This window comes from Chenopodium album, chromosome 19 (genome assembly GCF_948465745.1).
Source record: "Chenopodium album chromosome 19, dcCheAlbu1.1, whole genome shotgun sequence".
Lineage (NCBI taxonomy): Eukaryota > Viridiplantae > Streptophyta > Magnoliopsida > Caryophyllales > Amaranthaceae > Chenopodium > Chenopodium album.
This window is the reverse complement of record NC_137852.1, coordinates 17,742,047-17,760,000: the sequence shown is the minus strand read 5'-3', so window position 1 is coordinate 17,760,000 and position 17,954 is coordinate 17,742,047. Positions and strand designations below refer to the sequence as shown.

The window sequence follows — 17,954 nt, the reverse complement described above, 5'->3', positions numbered from 1 at the left end:
AACTTTAATTTGAAGTTTGATCTTGTTGCATGTAATGGTTCAATCATCACTTCAATGTTCTTACGAAAAATGCATTTTACACAATTACATATATGTATGTGTGCCATTCATAGAAACGTTCAGATTGAATCATGTATAATTCCTAGTATGTTTGATGATTTGTTTTTGTTTTTATGCATTAATTTGATCATTATACAAGTACATTTCGGTTTCTTGTATGCAAATTTTGGATAAGAACATACAATTACAATACAAAATTCCGATTGTATTTGCAAACAGGCTTATAGTGAAAATATTACAGATTTTTGAAATGACCAATACAATGTTCATTGGTATTTTTAGACCTCATATCATGTTGGTACAATGTTTTTAGTAAAATGAGGTCTAAAATTACTAGTGCACACTGTTATTGTCTCATCAATGACAAAAATAATTAGACAGAGATTTGCTCAATAAGTCTCATTTTCGGTAGTTTTGGTGATAAAAGGTGGGTGGTTATGGATGTTCTGGGAGGCTGTTACGGTGGCTACTAGTAGTAGATCCGTAGATGGCTGTAGTGGCACCAAATTCGGAGCTGTGATATTCGAGGATGACGAGTCAAACCCACAGAGGAGGAAAGAACTCAATCTAATAACTTTAGGAACAGCAAGTGCAACTTTGAGAATTTCGGGCAGGCTTTAGGGAGTGAAGTGTCGCTTCTGGACAAGCGGGCTGAATGGATAGCCGCAGTCTACTCCTCTCCCGGTATTCAATGGATGCTCCTCTTACTTGGTACAAGGCTTCATCTCCCAATTTATATAACTTAGAGGTCATATCTCCAGCAATATAATACACAGCTGCTATTTGGTTAAGGACTACCATAAGTTGATGTTGTGATTAAAACAAGTGTGAAAATTATCCAACGCGGTAAATTGCTATCTATTTATTTTATTTTTTTTTTTTTTTGGGAAACAAAATTGCTATCTAGTATCAAAACCAGATGAACTCGAGTTTTTAGAAATTAAGAAGAGCAATTTATTGCAAGACCAAGCCACATTTTATTCAAAATTTAGGAGCAACACAATGAATTGAATCATGATAAATTGAATGTATTGTAAACCTTGGACCAAAAAGTCTACAAGTTGGAAATGAAGAATATTGCTACGTACTACAATTCACTCACCTATAATATCTCACTTTTTTTTTTTTTTTTTTTTTTTTTTTTTTTTTGAAAAGATAAAATCTCGCACATCAAACAGTATATGAAGGTAATTGTACAACAATGTATGCCATGTATTCTCGATTTGGTGCGAAAGAACTAATCATATCTGTTGTTCCTAAACATCTGCTTCATAAAAAATCGCATCTTAGAACAATTTGCAACCAAAATATGATGCCAAAGCAAAACTCCCTTTGCATTCATTAGCTAGAGTCAGCCTCTGGCTAGTATGATTTTGCAAAAATTGCGACTTCCTCAGCAGGACCTCCTGTCATCAAGCAAGTTTTTGTCCCTTGAGGTTGTTCAAAAGGGAAACATCTAATTGTTGCCCCGGTTTCTTCTTTTACTTTCAACTCATCCTTGTCACTGTACAAAGCAATGAGAAACAAATTATAGTAAACAGATACATAGTTCACATAATAAAGAAAGGATATGATTTCAAACTCTTGCTCTAAACATCAGCTTCTTTAATCTTAAGTAAGAAATGAAACATGGTAGGAGAAAGATTGGCGGAGAAGAAGAATACCTGCCAGACCAAGGACCCCTTGCCCACTTTCCATCCGATACTGCCACTTTAAGCTCTTCATATGATGTCACATCCACAATGTTACTGCCGAATATTATTTTAGTCAGTTAACATATTGAGAAAAAAAAAAAAAAAAAAAAAAAATCAAAAAGGCACTCTATACAACCAACATAAAGGTACAACTAATGAGTAATGACTACCTTTCTGCATTAGAAGATGAGAAGCATGCATACTTCCATAAAACAGCCATATGACACACAAGTAAAATCCTTATCTCAAGTAAATAATGCCTGGTAATCTTCACTAACGTAATATCCATTTAACAAACAGCTCTTTCTAGAGATGGGACAAGCTCTTACACACAGACCATCATTGTATGAATCTCCTTAAAGTTAATATCACATACCACTGCATACTGACCCACATCAACCCCCTTCCGCATTTCTCCTCCAGCACATTTCCAGGCCACCCCTCTCCCTTGCCCGGATTTTGATGGCCTAAACACAGTTTTTCAGATTTGGAACTGTCCCACAACCTCAGTAAACTGTAAACATGGCTGTGTATTAGGGCTGCTGGAATTTACTTTTATCAGGAAACATGACTTGGTAAAATTTTAACTTAGCACTATTGACAGCAACTTCTGCACATAGCAATGGGGTCTATGGATCCAAAGACCCCATTATCAAATTATCAGTGACTTCCAGCTGGTCTATCATATCAACCATTATAAAAAAGGGTAAACAGTAATGGATTGGCAAAATCAGTGACTTCCCATGGGTCTGCACCAAAAGTGTGCTGGCATGAGAGGCAAGGAGAAGAGAAAGGAAGAGGGACAAACTTGATAAATTTATTAATTACACCTAAAATACTAGGCCATACTGCAGTACTGGGGTCAATTAGTAAGATATATAAGGCAAATATACGTGGGCCCAATTGAAGAATAGAATCCCAACTGATTATGGAGCATACCTCAACAACATTTAATGCCTATATTTTTGAAACTTAAAGTTATCTTTTATAATCAGGTGAGTAAACAACCCCTTCTGAACAATTGTAACAATTTCCGATCATCGATAGCTTGTATCCTGCCGTATTCAGACTTCCTACCGTCATACATACTCCACTCCATTCTTATATCCCCCATAGGAATTTCAAAATATTTAAGGAAACAACAATTAATACATTCACAATTGATTAAATCCTAAGGCGCACCCCTGAGGCGCACAGTTTTTTTCAGAATTTTTAATTTTTATTGCTTGTTATATGCGCCTCACTTCAATGAGGCGCACTAAGGCGCGCCTTAGGCGCAAGGTACTCCGAAACGCCTTGGTGCGCCTTGAGCCTTTTTATACATAGGTGCAGACTGCTTCATGTAAGTACTCAATGCATTAAAGTCACAGATCATATTGTGACATTGATAAATTTTACAGGCACTACAAAGTTGGGACAGGTAAGAGTATTCTCATTTCTAATTAAAAAAAGAAAAAAGGACCTTGTTAATACATATTCACACTTTGTGTTTATGATGTAATCATACTCTATCAATTTTGGTAGGCATTTTAAGAGGGCACTTCACGAGGCAAGAACATACTAGAAAATTAGTTCTTTACAGTTTGGGAACTGACATTATTACAAGAATATAAGACAATTTCTGATATTGGGAACAGCTTCATGTTGTACAACAAAGATCCACTTATGCTGCGTTACTAATTTTATTTTTCTAAATAATCAGCTTTTTGAAGAGGCTCACCATCAGGTAATTGTAAATCAAACAACAACGTTCAATTTTTCCTATAGAATCTGTTCTCTTTAATCTTTTTTGAAAACTAATTTCTTTATCTAGTCAAAATCAAACCAGATAACATTAGATCAAACCAGAAAATATATTGATTTCTGTTTGATTATAGCTATGTATCTTTAAATACACATTAGTAATAAATTAAAATATTCACATAGTTGAAAAGTAGTCATTGAGGGTTTGAGACAAATCTAACACACTTCATAATTTTTTTCTTACATATTCCCTTAATAATTTAATATGCAGTCAAAATCTAATCAAACTAGTACACCAGATGAGATCAACACTAAAATAGAAAGATTAATAAAGTTATACCACAAACTATGTTACTTGGACTTGGAAACGGGAGTCGGATGCGTGTCCAAGTATTCGATTCGGCAATTTTCAAAATTTTAGGACACGGGGACACTGTCCGAAATTTGGACACGGGTGCGGGGACACGTCATTTTTTATTCACAAATAAATCATAAATTACAATATTATAATTTATCAGAATTTCATTAAAATCAAAGTAAATTAAGGGAAATTTTGTCAAGAACTACCAATTAAAGCGCGTGTTTTGAAAATAACTACCTATTAAAATTTTATTTTAAAAGAACTACCATAAAGTTGTAAAAAGTTTAAAGTAGCACTACCACTCTAATAATTCCAAGTAGAATATTCGGCATGTAGATTTCACTTTTTACCTTTACCTCATAAAATCATCATCTAAATTGACTAAATTACCCTTTATAAAGGTAAAAAGTGATAAAAAATGAGACTCAAATACCAGAGATTCTAGTCAAAATTGTTAGAGTGGTAGTACTATTTAAACTTTTTACAACTTTATGATAGTTCTTTTAAAAAACTTTTTTAATAGGTAGTTGTTTTCAAAACACGTGATTTAATTGGTAGTTATTGACAAAATTTCTTAAATTAAGTTAATATGTGTACTTATAATTCCTTAAATAAAACAATAACAAAGTGGAAAATGAGGTGTGAGTGGGCCCAAAGAGATATGAATAAAGCAGAAAATTTCTCCTATCCCTCACGTGATATGATAACTTTTTTTTTAAAAAAAAAAATTGACTTAGAGTTACAGTTGTGACCCACCCACCCCCTATTCCTCCTCTCTCCTTCCTTTTTTCTTTCACTTTCTTTGTAAAACATAGCTATGTCCGCCATTTATAATTTCTACTCATAATTCTCTAAAATCATGGCATAGAACTTCAAATTTCAAGTCTAATTATGAGGGTTTTCCACGGTTTTGTATCTGAATGGCAAGGTAGGATTTAGTATGGTCTTTTCTTGTATTTTTTTTATTAAAAAAAAAAAATCAGATCTGTATCTTCTCTTCCACTCTGTTCTCTCTGAGTTGAAGTGTCCGAGTGCAAAGTGGATAATCCAACACGAATTTCATGTCGGCGTCCGTGTCGTGTCGACACGGACACTCGGCGATATTGGCCGAGTCCAATTAACAGACCACAACACCTTATTTCAGGCGAAGAGAAGTCAAAACCTGGACTATGCCATAGTCACCCACTACATGTAACCCACAAATGAATTTAAAGCAAGTAAAGGATACCTTAATTATGTTAAGAACTGTCCTAGTAAAGGCTTCTGCTTCACCCACCCAGAAGTTTTATGTCCCAAATAACTTATTAAGAGAGAAGGACCTTAATTGAATGAAGACAAAATATGTGGTGAGAAGCAAGCAAGCAAATGAGCCCATATTGCTAGCACCAAAGCATCCTACCAGATCAAAACACTGCAACTTTTGTCAAGGTTATGAAGGAACAACTTAAGTATATGAGTCTTTAAGGTTCCATTTGGGGGTGGGTGCCACCGGACTGGCATAGGAAGTTGGGATTTTCGACTAATAGGAAAAGACAGCAATCATGGCATTCTAGTAATCTGGATTTTAAAGCCATACTGTGCAAAATTTCAGGTCCATAGTCTCTCCATCTTTATCTAAAAGGTTTTTTAAGGGTCTTTCAAAACAGTCTCTTTAGCAGTTTCACAAAATTCTACCCAAGGTAGAAATTGTAGGATTTGTACTAGGTTGTTTGTTGTTGGGTCTCACCTTAATCATCTTTTTTTATTCAATAAGTTATCTTCTAATAAGTGTTTTATTTTTTTTACATACCTAACAATAAACATAAAATGGGATGTCAAATTAGTAGTCACACTAGCATAATGACATAGTGCATAGCTGTGCACAAAGCAGCTCAAAAACAGAATGCTCAGTTCACAATATAATTCACCACAATTTACCACTATTAAAAGAAAAGTATTATGATCCAGTTTTAAAGATAAGAATACGCATCTACAACTAGCTGAAGAATCACAAATAAAGCAAAGGAGTATACCTATCACGGAATGATGTTGCCATACTCAACAATGATGCCTGTATTTCATCCAACTTGTCTTTTACATAAGAAACCAAAACATCGGGTTCCATGGACACTCCAAATACTTTTCCTTGTTTACCAGGAATATCTCTTCTTGATATGACCACACTCTTATTCAAAACATCACGTGGACCAATTTCTATCCTTACAGGAACTCCCTGTCAAATAAATTTTGATTTAGAGAGCCAGACAGAAGATGTAATCGTATCTAAGATGCTCTGAGTTATCCCATTCTCAACAAAGATGCATCCAAAAACTAGTATACTCAAAGAAAAGTAAAAAAAAAATGATAACAAAATAAAAATTAAAAAAAAAAAAAGAGGAAAAATTGCTCAAGATTAATCCCAACTTTGCTCCGTCCGCTAAATTAATCCCAACTTTCATTTATTTTTCATTAATCCCAACTTTATACTACATCCGCCCAAAACACACCCAACCGGTCAACTAACCTGATATTACGGTTACCAGACACATTGTCGGCTCATAATTGATTTTAAAAAATTAAAAATAAAAAAAAAGGCAGCCATGGCCACCTTCCCTTCCCCCGATTCCGGCGACCTTTCAGCCGGCCAAACAACAATTCAAACAGCATCAACGTCATAACTACAACTACTCACCAGCACCGCACCTCCAATTCACCTCCCCTGCCTCATCAGCACTCACCGCAACACCAAGCAGCAAACTCCACCAGCAGTTGCCCCACACGCACCACCTGGGAGCTCAGCCACCACCAACCGCTGCTCCCCTACTGCCACACAACCAGCCACCATCTTTCCACCTCCGGCGACCCATTTATCCCAATTTGCAGCCGCAAGCTTTAAATTTAGCCCCATTTCGATTTGAATTCAGAATTTAGCCTTCCCCTCCCCTGATTCCGGCCACCACAACCTTTTCCTCCCTCGATTCCGACCACCAAAGCTCAAATCTGGCCAGTCCCTCCCTTGCCTTCCCTGATTTGAGCAACCCCCTTCATTCCCCTCCTCGAATTCGGCCACACTCACACTTCCCCTTACTGAATCCGGCCACCACTAGCACTCTCTCGCCCTTTTCTCGAATTCGGCCACCCACTCCCATCCCTTCCCCGATTCTGGCCGTGGCTACCGTTTAGGGTGGTTTAGGGTGGCTGTCATATTTTAGGGTGGCTGCCAAATTTATATTTTTTAAATTTTGGTTTGACCAATCACGTGGTGACACATGGGCAACAAAAATCCAACTCACAAATGTGAACCTGCTTAGCAGGTTACAAGTCACTTAGGTGTGCAAGTCACTTAGGTGTGTTTTGGGCGGACATGGTATAAAGTTGGGATTAATAAAAAAAAACAAAAGAAAGTTGGGATTAATTTCATTGAATGGAGCAAAGTTGGGATTAATCATGCCAATTTTTCCTTTAAAAACCAATGAAATTGGCAATAAAACAATACTCACAACCAAAGTATCAATTATATCAAAAACTTCAGCAACTAGAAACAGAACCAAGTCATGGCAGCATCCCAGCAGTTTCATGGTGTAAATATAGCTTATATTGTAGTAGACCAACAAAGCATCAGAATTTTAATGGCATATAGGATATGTTGAACCTTTCGCCTTAACCAGAATTCATTTTGATCACAGCAATAAGGGAGTATGGGAGATGTATTTGTCACAAGTATGTTTCATTGTTTATTGATATTCGATTCCAGCATCACCAATTGTTTGACAATTCACTCCTAATTCCTAATTTCGTATGAAAGCACTGCGTATGTAGGGAAAAAGATCTTATAGTATTTATCACAAGTATGTTTTTACTGTTTATTAATATTTGATTCTAGCATCACCAATTGTTTGACAATTCACTCCTAATTACTAATTTAGTATGAAAGCACTGCTTATGTAAGGAAAGATCTAATAGAATGTAATATGAACCTTAACAGTTCAACATCCAAGGTTAATAGATGTCACCATTAAAAAAAATGAAGTTTTACATGAGGAAAAAATTTCACACTACTTCATCACATGAGCTATGTTGTTAATACCTAAATATGATGCCACAGAAATCTAAAAATGGTAAAAAAAATATGGCATGATGCTTAAATGTCTAGACTACCAGAGATTTGAGAAAGCAAAGCAGTATAATGGAAAGATAAAAGCAGTAACAATTACATGATAAAGCATACAGAGAATCATATGGTAAGAAAAAAGTGCTGGGATGCCAGAAATAAGCCTCGTGACAATAATCAAGAGTGAACTCACACCTTCATTTCCCAAAAGTTAAATTTCCATCCAGGGGTTTGCTGCTCAGAGTCATCAAATTTAACTTTAATCCCAGCACTTTTCAGGGCTTCATAAGTAGAAATGCCAGCATCAAGAACTCCTAATTTCTCTTCTTCCTTTTTCCAAATGGGTACAATCACAACCTGAAAGGGCATATAATCAATATAACACGAAATCAGGATTAAACTACACCAAAATAAACAGAAAATTACTCAACATAACTTGAACCATAGAAAAGACAACTCATGATCGAAACTATAAGTTCTACACAATCTAGACATATAACCTATAGTCCTATACTATTTAATGAGTAAATCAAAAAGTACAAGCATTTTACTTCAAGGATGACATTCCATCAAACCAGAATGACGTTTAAGGTCTCTTTGTTCTCCCTTTCAAATTTCATATCTTTGTTCTTCATTTTCTAGGTGGCAGGCAAGTTGTTTCTTTACAATCTCAACCTTAAACTGAAAATACTCTCTCCGATCCTGAAAGTTTAACTTATTTTTCATTTGGGGTTTTTCAGAAACTTATCATACTAGACAACTATTTACACCTTTCCATTCATTTTTGTTAACTTTATACATAATTCCTCACCCCCACTCACCTTTTACTCCATCTCTCATTATTCACCTCGGCTCACATCCAATCACTTATCTGAAGCTTTCCATGATTACAGTAAGTGAGATAAACTTTCTAGATCAAAAGATGTATGTTTGTGTTGATTTTGATGGAAAAAAATCATTTTATTTAATCAGTTTTCCTAAAAAATAATACAACTAAAATAAGGTAGTTGTTGAAGGAGAACTTTTTGCCTACAGTAACACAAATTCAAGCTTTAGATAAATCTGGCATGCGCAATTTGTTGACTCTGTAAGCAATCAGATTCCCTTTCTAGTTGTCCCATCTTTTATTTTACCATTTGTTACAAAAAAATACAATAATCTTTGTTGCATGAAGACATAATTCTTGAAATGCAGCCACTAAGCTCATGCCAAGATGTCACACATTCATTTTATAAAAGAGTAGTTGGAAAATACAAGTTACCTGTATAGGAGCAACCCTTGGAGGAAGCATTAAACCAGCATCATCACCATGAGTCATGATTATACCACCCACAAAACGTGTGCTTATAGCCCATGAAGTCTGCCACACATGTTGCCTTTGCCCATTCTCATAAGTAAACTGCATATATAAATGTTCAAATCCTTCATTCAACCAGCAGCATCATTTCAGATTAAACATATGCAAGCCATAAGTGCCACTAGGCTGAACCTGTGTGCCAAATGCACGTGAGAAATTCTGTCCAAGGTTGTGGCTAGTCCCAGCTTGTAAAGCTTTCCTGTCACCCATCATAGCCTCGATTGTATAAGTTCTATCAGCACCAGCAAATGTTTCTACCTTTGATTTCCTGCCTGCAATTACAGGTATTGCAGCATGCTCATAAGCAAACTTTGTGTAGACATCAATCATCTGCAAGGCCTGTAACAAGAAAAATTTATCGAGTAGTTAAGAGTATTGCCATTTATCACATCTAACTTACTATAGATATTTTATGGAAAAAAAAAAAAAAAAAAAAAAAACCTCTTTCTCTGCCTCTTCTGGAGTGGAATGAGCAGTATGACCCTCTTGCCAAAGAAATTCAAGAGTCCTCACAAATGGCTTTGTGCGCATCTCCCATCTTGTGACATTTGCCCACTAAAAATGAAACTTTTAGACATAGATAGAAGTAAAAAAAGGAGAGATATAAAGTTCCTAGCTTATTGTAATCTCACCTGGTTAATCATTAAAGGAAGGTCACGATGACTTTGGATCCATTGAGTGAACATATGGTTTACTATAGTTTCACTAGTAGGTCGAACCTGCCAGAACCTCAACAAGTACAACAATCAAAGCCAAGACTCAGTTTACCAACTTTGATGCCAAAAAAAAAAAAAAGAAGAAAAAAAAAACTTAAATTAAGTAATGTCAAAAGCATAAATAATGAAATCGTCATTCATAATAGTACCACAAGTTTTTCTTCGAGTTCCTTTCCTCCACCAATAGTGACAACAGCTAATTCTGGACTAAAACCTTCAACATGACTAGCTTCTTTCTCTATAAATGAATACGGTATAAACTGCAAAAAGGTTTTTAAAAAATGGTGTCAGACAAATAACTTAGAAAAAAAAGGAGAAAAAAGAGAGGGGGAGAGACAGAGATATTGCAAACTCAAGCAACACTTGAAAACATATAATGCCCAAATCATAATATGATATCTCCTAAGATTTCATGCAGTTTGACAGCATTTCATTTATATTGGGAATGCTCCATGTAACTCCAAAAGGTAAAGGGAATTTTTGAGAATGATAATAGAATGTACAGACTATACACTAATATAGGACAAAGTCCAAAAAAAAAAAAAAAAAAAAAAAAATCAAAGCTATCTTACTTTACAACATGAACACCCTAGACAAACATTAAAGTTAATTAACATACACCATTCTATTCCACAAAGACTCCCAGCCAATAGCTCCACTTTTAACCAAGTAGTACTTGTCTAGCGGTGAGGACATGGTTGTGAGATCAACCCCACTAGGCTTACCCTGGCCCCACTCCAAAGGAGCCTAGCCCGCTAACCCAATTTATAATTTATAATCATCCCTCTTTCCCACACCTTCCATCTCTCACATAAAATTTCCCCCCAATTCATAACCCGGCGTATAAAAATTTCCTTCAAACTAGTGCAACAAAATCCCTTTAATTGGATGTCAATTAATCTCTTAAAAAATGAGAAACCATTGGTGTTTCAAAATAAAAATTTATTATACCTAAATGCTTTGAGTAACAAGCTTCGCGCTCATCTTGTGTGACAACCCTTGGTGTCTATAAATTTTAAAAAGTTACTAATAATACTCCCTCCGTTTCACATTGTTAGTCCCATATAGAATCAATCACAAAAAATAAGAGAATGAATCATATTTGGAAGCTTACATTTTAGTACAAAAATTGCTTAGTTAGTTCTGTTCTGATTTTTTTTTCTTTGGAAAGCATCAATTACAATGCTTGTTTAACGTGAGAAATATCAATCAAATGCCATATCATCAATCCACTAATGGATCAATCCACTAATGGGATTGATGACCAATCAAAATATTTCATTACTGCCATGTCATTAATCCACTTATGGGATTAGAAATTACAAGACTGAATTAGGAAAATAAAATAAAATAAAATAAGGAATAGATTCAATATGGGTAGATCATTTTGAAACGCCCAAAATAGTATATGGGACTAACATTATGAACGGAGGGAGTACATATTTGTTATGAAATTTACATTATGAAAATAGATTTGGAAAAATTGTCAAGAATATTACGACCTTTCAGCGGTCTTCCATAAATATAACGACCTTTGAATTATCTCGGAATATTACGACCTTTGACCCTGATCTTCCATAAATAGGACGTAACTGGTTGGTGGCCTGCTAAAAGGGTTAAGTGTGACACATGTCACTTTTTAATTGGTCAAATACTTTTTAAAAAAAATTACAATTTTCTTATTTTTAAAAATGATCTTAATATAAAAAAAATGATTTAAATAATTAAAAAATGAAAGGGTTGGGTTTTGGGTAGAATTTCAGATGAAGTGGCCTCCAGCCTCACCCAACCCCGTGAAACCCCCACCGTAACTCCCGCTTCCCCGTCCTCTATCCATTAATGCAAGCAAGTATATAGTGTTGGGGGTCGAAAATGAAAAGGTTGGGTAGAAATTCAGATGAAGTGGTCGGAGGTCGATTTCGATGGTGGTGGGATTTGGATGAGAATATAAAGCCAGGGGTTCAAAAATGAAAGGGAAAAGATGGGGGCTACCAGAGTTCGAATTTGGGAGAGGAATGGGGTGGTTGCTGGTCAAGGGGGTGGGGTTGCTCGTTAGAGGAGGGGAAAAGGTACTTGGAGGGAAGGGTATGGTCGCTACTATGGAACAAAATTGAGAAGGGAAAGAGGTGGCGTGGTCGAAAAAGGGAAGAGAAGAGCATGGGGTGGTCGCCGGTCGTCGGAAAACGTCGAGGCTAGTCAGAAGGGGAGGGGAAGGTGGATGATGGGAAACCGTTTGGGTTGCTGGTATGGTTGGGGAAGGACAGGGTGGGTTTTACATTTTTCTTTCTTTTTTTTTTTAATTTTATCTTAATCAAAAATCAGTTTCTTAAAAAAGAAAATTATAAAAATCAAAATTAAAATTTCTAACCTATCACAACGCGACACGTGTCTTGGGTAACCTTTTAAACAGGTTATCGGTTTTTTATCCTATTTATGGAAGATCAGAGTCAAAGGTCGTAATATTCCGGGATAATCCAAAGGTCGTTATATTTATGGAAGACCGCTGAAAGGTCGTAATATTCCTGACAATTTTTCCAATAGATTTTACTAGTAAAATGAGGGCTAAATATATTAAAGTACCCTCTTCTTCAATACACTGAGTAAAAACAGTCCCTCAACTCTTGTATTTGGTGCACTTTTAGTCCCTTTAAACTCTTTTGTGCTCTTTTAGTCCCTCCTCCACCATGTTTGGTGTTTGTCAACCCAAAGTTGAGGGACTAAACTATTGCTTAGCCAGCATAGTCCCTGACTTTTGGCTGGAAAACACCATTCGAGGTGGAGGAGAGACTAAAAGAGCACAAAAGAGTTTAGAGGGACTAAAATGGCACAAATACAAGAGTTCTTTACTCTCAATATACTGCATAACTCGTGCACACAAGTAAGATATACTAAACAGACAAGCATGAAACTAAAAGAGCTATATTTACATAAATACCTTATCCTTCATTAGTATTTCCTCTTGAATATATCAACTCTAGTTTACCAACAAACTTTTCTTAAGCCCGTTTAGTTCACCTGAATTCGAGTTTAGTTATCATCTAGAAATTTATTTCATATATTATTTATTTTCGTGACGCAAATTTGTCAAGACTAAATTGTATCCAAAACTTTCAGCACCTACTTATTTGGATATCAAGTTTTTTCAGATCGGTTTGATCAGATAAGATAACGACTCGATCTAATTCACGGATTTACTTAAATACTATACAGGCACCAAAGGTTTAAACTGAAATCTACATATATCCACCAATAACAAGGGTATTAAACATTTAACATTTGATATCTCAAATCCTTAATAGTAGTACAAGAAACCAATGGGAAAATAACATACCAATAAAATAATAATCTTCTTCTTCTTCTCTTCTCTTCTTCTAATTAATAAATGATAATAATAATAATAATAATAATAATAATAATAATAATAATAATAATAAAAAAGAAGCAAGATAGAGGCATTAGGCAACTAGGCAGTAGCAAGCAGCACTGTACTAAGTCACAATAATCAGTAGACAACTAGGGTTGTTTTTTTGTTGTCTTTCTATCTCTTTCTTGCAAATACATTATACTAATCACCTATGTTGCACAAGGTTGGGTACAGAATCGGGTATGTAATACGCTAGTTTAAAATATAACGGATAAGGGTATGGTTAATTCAGTATTATATAATACTTCCTCAGTTCTTTTTTAATTGACTTGTTTCTTTTAACACGCTTGCCAATTCAAAACTTTTATTCTCCATAAGTAAAAATTACAAAAGTAATATATTATGATAGTATTTATTGAGACGAATTCAAAAATATCTCACATGAATATGTTTTTCCTTACATGCTATTCATAAAAGACGGTCAAAGGAGGGGTGGTGAATAGTGTAAAAGTCAAAGCGAGTCAAGTAAAAAAGAACGAAGGAAGTTTGTTCTTTAACGAAATTTGATAATTTTTTCTTTTAGCATTCATATAAGATGAAAAAATTATATAAAAGATCATCAAAATAAATAAATTGTAAGAAAAGTTTGTTAAAAAAATATAAAATAATGGGTGTGTACTGCGTGTTTAGTACGGGGACGATGATCAAGTGAGGTACTCATGCATCATAGTTAGTCACTTAGTTAATATGATGTCTGGGAATTTGGTTTTACCTAGAACAAATGGAAGGGAAAGTGAAAGTGAAAAGGTGAAAAGTAAAAAGAAGAGGAAAAGTCAAAAAAAAATTCGTTATCTGAGTTTTTCCTCAAAAAAAATAAAAATAAAAATAAAAAAATAAAAGTAAAAAAAAAATAAAAAATAAAAATTCGTTAAATGAGTAAGTAATTCCTTATGAGCTTTCTGTCCGGACTCCACACCCATTGAAATTTTTATGTATTCAAAAAATCTGATCCTAACCCAACTATTTCATATCGAATACCCACATTGTTGGTTCCTTTTTTCGGTTTATGGATTGAGTTTTGGTTTTCCAGATTTTGCATAGTCCTATTAGTAACTAAAACTGAATATTACTGGTAAGTATTCACGTATTATAGCTATTTTTTACTAATTTGAAGTAGTATATACTAGGAAGTTACCAAAATTTTTATGATTAAAACTGAATACTACAAATTGAAACTTATTTTAACTAATCAGAACTGATTTAATTACATAATTCATTACTACATGAGGTTACCGTATTTACTGATTAAAACTGGTTTACTCAAATTGAACTAATTTTTACTTATTAGATATGGAGTTTTTTTTTACTAGTTTGCTGCATTACGTATTGCATGTAACCAATATTCACTAACTATAACTGATTTCTACTATTTGCAACTTATTACTCCCTCCGTTACATATTACTCGCAACAAAGGAATATTTTATGTCTCACAAATAACACCCCTTTGTTGTGAGTAATACGTAGCGGAGGAAGTATATCCTATGATTCCCTTTCCCTTTTCTTATTACCCCATGCTAAACGCCCTCTTATTTCATAAGATGAGCTAAATTGAGCATTAATTTGGAGATGTTAACCAACTGTTACTTTTCCATGTTGAAAATCTGTTGATATGAAGTACTAAGTATTTAAGTGTGTTACGTTTGATAGACACCAATTAATCATATACCAACAAGATTAACAATTTCATGCAATCAACTAATGGACTCAAATGAGACTAGTCAATCACATTCCCTCAATGAACTCTAACTTTTACGCAAATATACAAATTTATGTGTTATTAATGTATAAAACAACCAAAGCAATCAAGAGACATATAATTCCAATTAAAATTCACCATTCTAAATAAGAACATCCTTAAAAAAAAGGAGTAATTATGTAAACAACATAACTGAACTGCATAAAACCAAAAAACAATCAAATATACAGGACACTGGGGAAGAACACTGGTACCTGTGGGAAGTACATATTGCTGTGACCAGTTTCCTTGAACTTAACATTTAAATAATCCTGCAAATACCCAATTAACCAAACATATCAATAATTAAGCAAACAACATAAAATTCAAACACCCAAAAAATATAATCAACCCAATTGGTGAATTGTCAAGTAACTTAGTTGGTTAAAGTCGTGAAGCATGGTACCCAAGACACGGGATCAGAACCCAATAAAACAAAAGGTAACAATTCAAATTACAAAAGGTACAATGTCAAGCACCCAAAAATAATTATCAATCCAAACCGGCGCAATTAACTTAGTTGGTTAAAGTCGCGAAGAGTGGTACCCTAGACACGAGATCAAAACCCGATAAAAAAATATAAGGGAAAAAGAAAGAGTGCCTGAATGGATTCCCAGATAGCATAACCATAAGGGCGAATAACCATGGTACCACGAACAGGGCCGTAATCGGAAAGCTCGGCATGATAAATAATGTCAAGGTACCAAGCATTGAAGTCCTGAGAACGTGGGGTGATTACTTTGTCTTGGGATTTAGGCTTGGTGCTGGAAGTGGGTGTTGAAGCGGATGTATTTGCTGATGCTGCACTTCTGGTGCAGAATCTGATGGTGGGTTGAAGATGGTGGTGGTTGCGGCGGCGGAGGATAGCAGCCGTCGAGCGAGAGGAGAAAGATGGTGGGATGATAATGGATGAGAGAGAAGGTAGTCTGAGTGTGAGTGCCCCCATTTTTTCAGGATTTTGGTGGAGGCGAAACTTGGATGAGGTTCAGGGTTTTAACGTAGTACGACTCTAAGAGTACGAGAGAAAATACAAGTTTATCTTCGTGATAGACATAAGGTGTTTATCTAAAGGTAAAGGTACATTAATATTCTAAAGGTTGATAGACATAAGGTGTTTATCAGAGAGGAGGAGAATGCATTCATATTCTAAATTCGTGTGGCAACTTTATTAATTCCTTTAGTAGTAATGTTAGTTTAGTTCATTGTTTTAGGGAGGGTAATAAAGTGGCTGATAAGTTAGCTAATATGGGGGTTGTATTTGAAGAGAAGATAGTTTATTTCGATATCCTCCGATCGAAATAAAAAATCTTCTTTGGGAGGATGTGTTAGGTGTAACTTCTTCTCGCTTTGTTATGTAATCGGTTTATTTTTATGAATAAAATGGGTTTGACCCTCCTTTACACCAAAAAAAAAGGTAAAGGTACATTGTTTAGGTAAGGGTGGCAATGTAATTTCGTCAGTAAGCAAAATTAATTCAAGATAATACGGCAATATTCTTTAAAGCTGCTCTGTTGAAATCTGCTCTGCTTTACTCTTTTGTGTTGACTCAATCTGCTCTGCTAATACTTATTCTATTCAACTCTTTTGTGTTGACTCAATCTGCTCTGCTAATACTTATTCTACTATGTTACAATCTCAAAAGAATAGGGCCTTCATCACCCCACCTCTCTGTCACATTTGACATCCATTATCTCTCTTCCATCGCTAAAATTTGAAGCCTTTAATGGAGAAATGATCGGCTGCAATGGAGAAATCGAAGATGGTGATAAATAAGGATGTCAGTGGGGATTGGTCTAGGTTTAGCGAGTGGTAGGGCGGGAATGGGGATAAAAACCAGCGGGGATGGATCTTAACCTATACCCACCCCATGCCCGCCCCGCCCCACCTGACCCACCTCGTACCCGCATGACCCGCACTGTACCCATAAAATAAGAATGTGGTCGCGATCGCAGTAGTGCGGTATCGGTATTGGTACGCCCGTAACGGACTAGGTATCGGTCGTCGCGGTAGAATTTTAATTTTAGAGCATTTTAAGGGTGATTTTTACCAATTTGAAGCCCCAAATATGTATATTAGTAATAAATATCATTTATAACTGTGATTATAAAAGTAATTCATATATTTAAATCTATTTTTTTAATTAGTTGTATATCATAATAACCGGTAAATGTATTTATTAATTTTGTATCTATTTTTAAACATATTATGTATTTTTAATTAATTTTATTAAGAAAATAAAATTATTATTATTGACAATAATAATAACCACATAACTTAGTTAGCAAAGAAAAAATATTACAAAGTCTAATTAGAGAAATACAACAAACCATGTTACAGAAATGATGCATAAGCCATAAATTCTACAAATAATACATATGAAATTCTTAATACCAAAATGAGTGGCGTGGAGCATCTTGTTGGGCATCTCCGTCGTTATTATTTCTTCCAATTTTCCCGAAAAAGTATGATTCAGCACCATCCATCCATGTGGACTCATTTTGACTAGAGTTACCGCTACTACTACAATAATATGTAGACTGATGATAGTACACACCACCATAATTCAAGGTGTTATGGTTGACAATATGAAGACTGTAATACCCCGTATTTTTATCAAGTATTTAAGTATTAATAAAATGTATTATTAAGGGCTCAAGTATTTTAATTAAATATTTTAAAGGGTTAAAATATAATTTAAATATAAGGTTTTATAAAAGTAAAATATATTTTGGGCCAAACATTTATTAATTATTGGGCAATGTAAATTATTCCT

The 17,954-nt window shown here is 34.8% G+C and overlaps 1 protein-coding gene across 1 annotated transcript; it reads right to left on the bottom strand.

Moving 5' to 3' along the window:
• Window positions 1-1,059: 1,059 nt before the first annotated feature.
• Window positions 1,060-16,233, bottom strand: LOC145593499 (proline--tRNA ligase, chloroplastic/mitochondrial-like). The gene is made up of 11 exons (XM_081649748.1): window positions 15,783-16,233; window positions 15,397-15,453; window positions 10,171-10,281; window positions 9,938-10,024; window positions 9,747-9,860; window positions 9,438-9,644; window positions 9,210-9,347; window positions 8,144-8,305; window positions 5,871-6,070; window positions 1,725-1,808; window positions 1,060-1,564 (listed from the first exon to the last, which is right to left on the bottom strand). Exons 1-11 carry the CDS (start codon window positions 16,125-16,127, stop codon window positions 1,423-1,425), a joined length of 1,647 nt encoding a protein of 548 aa, XP_081505874.1. The 5' UTR covers window positions 16,128-16,233; the 3' UTR covers window positions 1,060-1,422.
• Between the last annotated feature and the right edge of the window lie 1,721 nt (window positions 16,234-17,954).

Bases quoted from the DNA above. Each gene is read 5' to 3' on its own strand.
- LOC145593499 (XM_081649748.1), bottom strand. From the start codon at position 16,127: ATGGGGGCACTCACACTCAGACTACCTTCTCTCTCATCCATTATCATC. The intron at 10,282-15,396 runs GTACCAGTGTTC...ACCTTTTTGCAG, and splicing joins GCAATATGTACTTCCCACAG to TTTATACCGTATTCATTTAT. The intron at 9,861-9,937 runs GTGAGATTACAA...TTTCATTTTTAG, and splicing joins TTCCTTTAATGATTAACCAG to TGGGCAAATGTCACAAGATG.